Source organism: Odocoileus virginianus, chromosome 7 (assembly GCF_023699985.2).
Source record: "Odocoileus virginianus isolate 20LAN1187 ecotype Illinois chromosome 7, Ovbor_1.2, whole genome shotgun sequence".
Taxonomy (NCBI): Eukaryota; Metazoa; Chordata; class Mammalia; order Artiodactyla; family Cervidae; genus Odocoileus; species Odocoileus virginianus.
In genome coordinates, this window is record NC_069680.1 from 79,613,296 (window position 1) to 79,619,295 (window position 6,000).

The 6,000-nt window shown below is 49.2% G+C and overlaps 1 protein-coding gene across 1 annotated transcript in view; it reads right to left on the minus strand.

Moving 5' to 3' along the window:
* RYR2 (ryanodine receptor 2) overlaps positions 1-5,417 on the minus strand; it is an 803,099-nt gene extending 797,682 nt beyond the window's left edge. Inside the window, exon 1 of the mRNA XM_070471032.1 lies at positions 5,273-5,417. Within this exon, the coding sequence (XP_070327133.1) occupies positions 5,273-5,320 (48 nt within the window). The 5' untranslated portion in view covers positions 5,321-5,417. The remainder of the gene's footprint in view (positions 1-5,272) is intronic.
* Positions 5,418-6,000: the final 583 nt, after the last annotated feature.

The window sequence follows — 6,000 nt, forward strand, 5'->3', positions numbered from 1 at the left end:
ACAGGTGGATTTAGATCTACTATACAAAGAATGCTGTGCTAATAAACTAGAAATATGGGCAATTCTTCAGAGATTTTCACACACTTTGCATTACTCTAATGCTGCTATTATGGGCTGATGTTTGCATCCCCCCAAGTTTCCTGTGTTGAAATCCTAACTCCCAAGGGGACAGTATCAGGAAGTAGGAGAGGTAATTAGATCATGAGGGTGGGACCCTTGTGAATGGGGTTAGTGCCCTTACAAGAAGAAATAGACTCAGAAACTTATGGGTATGAGGAGGGAAAGGATGAGGGAAAAGGATAGTTAGGGAGTTAGGGATCAACATGTACACACTGCTGTATTTTAAATGGATAATCAACAAGTACAGCACAGGGAAACTCTGCTCAATGTTATACAGCAGCCTGGATGTGAGAGGAGTTTGGGAGAGAATGGATACATGTATATGTATGGCTGAGTCACTCTGGTGTGCACCTGAAACCATCACAACATTGTGAATCCGCTAAACTCTAACATAAAGTGTTTTAAAATAAATAACTAGAAGAAACTTAGGAGAAATGATTTTTCTCTCAGCTATATAAGACTACAACAAGAAGACAGACATCTCAAACCAGGAAGAGAGTCCTCATCACATGCTAGATTTACTGGCATCTTGATCTTGGCTCCAACAAACTCCAGAACCATAAGAAATAAATGCTTGTTGTTTAAACCACCCAGTCTATGGTATTCTATTATAGGGGCCTGAACCAAGACAGTCACTAATCTGGAGTGTGATGCTGGGCCAAACCATTTCACCTCTCTGAGCTTTTCTTTATCTGCAAAATGACAGGGGAAGACACAAGGGAAGACAAGGCAATGTTTCCCAACAGTCTCTTCCTACCCAAGTATCTCAGTGTTTCTACATGTGCTTCTTTCCATCTAATTGTTCCATGCCAGCCTCTAAGTCTTTGCTTTGAAAGTGTAATTGCAGACCACTTGTTTTCCTTATGTTGAATGCTTAACACCTAGCATCATGCCATGCATAAAGAAGGTGTTCAGCAAATGTTTTTTTTTAATTAACAAAATCTCCATAATGTCAGAGTTTCAGGAGACAAATGTGTGCCTTGTCATCACTCCCTCTTCCCCAAGGGTTATTTACAGAAGCACAGTCACCCAGAAGTTGTAATCCTTTCTCTGGCAATTCAGCCTTGATAAAAACACTTATCTAAAGCCAGAGGACAAACAAGATGGAATGTCAAGTAAATTAGTGCCCTAAGTGTTTCAGATCCTGCCCTTCTGCCAATGTGCACACACCAATTTCTAGATTAAGAAAAATAAGCGAAAAAAATAAGCCTGGGTCAGTTTTCCAACAGTTACTTGGGAAAAAAAAAAAAAATACCACAGTGCATATCTACCGATAGCTCCTCATGCCTTCATTATCAAGGGAGCAACAAGTGCTCACCCAGAATCTTGTTTGTACTCTGTGACATTCCCATAGCTGAGAAAACTGACTGTGTCTCCTGTTTGCTGTAAACCAAAAACATGCTTCAGCAGCTGATAAAGAAGGCTTTCTCTCCTGGAAAAGACATCCACCTAAGATCTGAGTTTTAGTCTTGCTTCCGCACCACTGAGCAGCTGACTTTGTACAAATAACCTCCCTGGACCTCTACAAACTGGGGCTACACATTCCAGTCTGATCTATTTCCCTGTGTTGTGCACTGGCATTTACACTTCATAATCACTCTTGTGGCTCAGCTGTAAAGAATTCGCCTGCAATGCGGGAGATCTGGGTTTGATCCCTGGGTTGGGAAGATCCCCTGGAGAAGGGAAAGTCTACCCACTCCAGTATTGCAGCCTGGAGAATTCCATGGACACGACTGAGCGACTTTCACTTTCTTTCACCATTAATGGCTGAATCCTTTCTGAGATGCTTCCTATCAACAGCAAGCCAGATGTGGCAGCATTGAGAAGAAATCCATGGTGAAATATCTCATTCTGCAAAGGAAGACACATTCCTATTGGAAGAACTTCTGCAGCCTGGATTAAATCTGAAGTCTCAACCTTTGCATAAATGCAGAACTACAAAACACAGCACATCCCCAGAGTAACTCCTCTGTGCTTACACAAAATGAAAGAAAAGCAAAGTACTTAGGAAAAATCAACTCCGGTGTTTTACATCATGGTTTGCTTACAGTTAAGGGATTCCATCATCGCTATCCTGGTAAGCTAAGGACATTTTTAAAGTAAAATAAACAACACGTCCCAAATCATGGTTGTGTGTGGAAACGATAGTGAATAAAATCCATCATGGGCTGAAGGTGTATTTCAAGATAGGATTCTTCTAAGTGTCCCAGCACGTTAAGCATTTACATGTATATATTCTTAATTTCTCTCACAGATAAACACATCAGAGTAGGCTTGCTTCTAGCTGGTGGAAAAACCACTGAATGGATGATCTTTCATCTGTGTAAGCGTTTAAAAGGAATATTAGCAAACTCACAACTGCATAACGGAAAAGAGCTAGGAGAGAGACTAACAGGGGCTAAACAGTGACAAAACTCCCCTTTACAAATGAAGAATTAATTAACTGATTAATCAACTCATTAATTAACAGCAGCAGACATAACTCAGGAATGGAATCCATTTAAGACTTCACTTTTGCTTCCTTGACAGTGATCATAAACCTCTGCAAGAAGGAAGAAGAAAAGCTTTCTGTGGACACAAAGATGCCAAAGATTCAACAAAGCACTGCTATGCTTGAATAAAAACCCAAAAATATATTTAAGGTGCTCCACTCAGAATATACAGTATGTCTGGTCAAATTCACCACTATGGCCTTTTAACGACTAACAGTTTGACTTTTTTTTTTTTAAACAGGACAGTTATCCATAATCTGTAACCATTTTATGTAGATGTGCAGGTTATTAATACTCCCTGGGCTGCCAAAAAAAAAAAAACAAAGAAAAAAATGCCCCCCACCAAAAAAAAAACGTAAGAACTACATTCTCTCCATTCCTAATTCTATTAACATTTCTGAACCAACAACATTCTCAGGTTAAGAGAATAAAATAGAAAGGAGCAAGGGCAGACAGAGGAGTGATAAAGCGTTTGAGAGTTTCTGTATTAAAACTACAATTTAGAGGGAAAGGCATGTTTTTCCTTTTAGATGTTCATGCCACACCAAAAAAATTCCCCTGCTCCACCAAGCTACCTCCTTCAAGGTCATTTATCATCAGCACAACAGCCTACCGATGTTTTATTAAAAGAAAAATCCCAGCCTAGGACTGCCAGATCTCTACCCAGGACCCACTTATCAAAGGTGTCGCTGGGGCTGACAGGCAGCTGTCCAGCGGCACAGACTTAACATTACTTTATATGTACAGAAGCCCATCAGCAAGCACATTACCTCGGTCCCCATTAAGTATTCTGATAACACCACCTCCATGAGCTCGGCTTAACATTTAAGCCTGCAGGAAGCCCTTGAGTGCACAGAGCCTTCCAAAATTTTCTAGCTAATTTTAACCCTATGGAGTATGGAAAAAATGGAATTTAGAGATTACACAGCAACTAAATATTTTACCCACCCAAACAAAAGCTTTCACGGTATTGAGAAACAGCTTTTCACGTGGCTTTTTATTAGTTATTAGAAAACCATATAGACAGTTTTCCACTAAAAAAATAAATAAGTAAATAAAAGTAAACTGTCTTACTAGTAGGCTTAAAATACTCCTGATGAGCAAGGTTTTCCTGAACTGGTTCTTTAGGGCTGGATGGTGGAGCAGTACCACCAACAGCATATGTCATGGTGCATGACTCGCAGCTATTAGATCAAATCACTGGCCAATCTGATGTGTACCTTGGATTTTATTCTTTCTAAAGCCCCTACGCCCAAGCAAAAATGAGTGCAAAAAAAAAAAAAAAAAATTAGAAGAGCTAAATAGAAAAACAGGCCACTTAGAATGCTCTTGGACAAATGTACTGTTTTCACTCGTTCAGGATCCAAATACATCATCTAGGCTCTTTTCGCACCTAAAAGTTGCTATCTGTTTAATATTTCAAAACCTAAGTCTCGCTCTAATTGTCTGTGACTGTGGGGGTAATTGGAAGTGGGCAGCGACAGCTTTTTTACTGTTGGGGAAAGAAGAGACTGGAGAAGCTGCAGTCTTCGGCAGGGGGATGGGAGGTGGAGGGAATCCTGGAAGGGAATATCCTTCGGAGAGGAGGAGGCAAGTGCAGGGAAAGGAAAGACCGAAAGGATGCTGCAAACGCTAACCCGGCGATTCTCAACCAGAAGTTACGACATTGTCTTTGGCCAAGGGGCTCTCCAGTCCCAGCTTCGAGGGGAGCAAAGCCTCCGCCAGGGAAGTATCTGCAGCGTTCGAACAAATCAGCGACAGGAAGGAGCCCTGCCAAGGGGGACTTAAGGAGAAAAAAACTGTATTAGTGTGAAGCCAAGCTTTCCCTGCTGCCGCTCAGCGTGGAAATTCCGGGTAGCCTTCCTGCCCTTACACACACGCGAACACACACACACACACACTTTGCCGCACTCAGCGCTCAGTAAGCCAACATTTAGAGAACGACGCGTTCACGAGGTCCCCCGCCGCCCCCGCGTGCGCGTGCACAGACACTCACTTCCCATCCCTTCCACGTTGTGCGAGCAGTCTCGGCACCACCAACGGCCCTGAACCCAGGCACCTCGACGTCCACGGAGACGACTCTCCCTCCCCTGCGCAGCACCTCGACCTGGGGGCAGTCTCGGGGCACACCCTGCACCCGCTTCCCCGACCCCAGCCACGCCAACTAGGCGAATCCCGGGGTTGCGTGACTGCGCGCGGGTCTAACCCGAAAGCCGAGAAACCGCGCCACGGCGGAATTCCGGGCAACAACCGCGTCCCCGCCGGTCCCCGCTCCCCACCGGCCACTCTGTTTGGTCTGTGCCCCCGGCTGCCCCGAAGCTCCTAGCCCTGCCGACCGGTCAGGCCGGATCTGCAGCCCCCGAGACCCCAGCTTCCCGCTGCTCCGAGGCTCCCGATCTCAGCGCCCCGGGACCAAGCCGGTGCGCCGCCGGCCGCTCTTCGCGCTCCGGCCACGCTCGGTCTCCGGGCTTTACACCCGGGCGCACAGACACGCACCCTCCCTTCCCTCGCCCCAGCTCGCACACCTGCGCCCCCGGGGGGTTGCCCGGCTCCTCCCGCATCCCTGGAGGCAGCCCCCTACCCGCCCGCGCGTCCCACCGCCGCCCCGGCCAGCGGTGCCCCGGCTCCCTCCGGGGCAACCCGAGACGCGCGGCGCTTACAGTTCGCAGGAACTGGATCTCATCCTCGCCCTCGCCCCCATCGGCCATGGCTCTGCTCCTTCTTGCAGGGGCCGGCTCCCGAAGCCCGCGGAGCCCGGCGTCGCTGGCGGCCCCTCGCTCTGTCTCCCGCTGCTGCTGCTCCTGCTGCCGGGAGCCGGGGGCGGGAGGGGTCTGAGGCTGCTGGGTGCCGAGCGCCAGGCGGTCCCCGCCTGCAGAGCGGAGGAGGAGGCCGGCGGGCGGGGGCGGCGGGGGCGGCGGAGGCGGGAGCCTCCCTGCGCCGCACTGTGCGGGAGGAGGGCGACCCGGCCCGGAGGACGCGGGCAAGCGGCCCCGCAGCCCCGCCGCGCTGGCTTCGCGCGCCCCGCCTGCCGCAGGCGGACTGCTCGGCCCCGGCTCCTCCGAGCGAGTGCGCCGAGCCGGCGGAGCCGGGGCGAGTGCCGCGGTGGGGGCGGGGAGTGGGGGCGGACGGGCGGGGAGGAGCTCGCCGGCTCCCCTCCGCTGCAGGTAATCCGCAGCCCGCTCCTCGGGGCCACCAAATCCGAGGCCCAGCGCCGCTTACTGGCCGCTCCGGGTATGGGATTCGGAGCGCACCCGATGAGCGCGCAACCTTCCACCTGCGCCCTTCTGTTTCCCTGGGCTCTTTCTTGCACCTGCGGCTTCTGACCTTAAACCTGCGCTCGCGATTCCTTCTCCTGTGGGAGCGGAAGGGGCTCCCACAGTACTTTCCG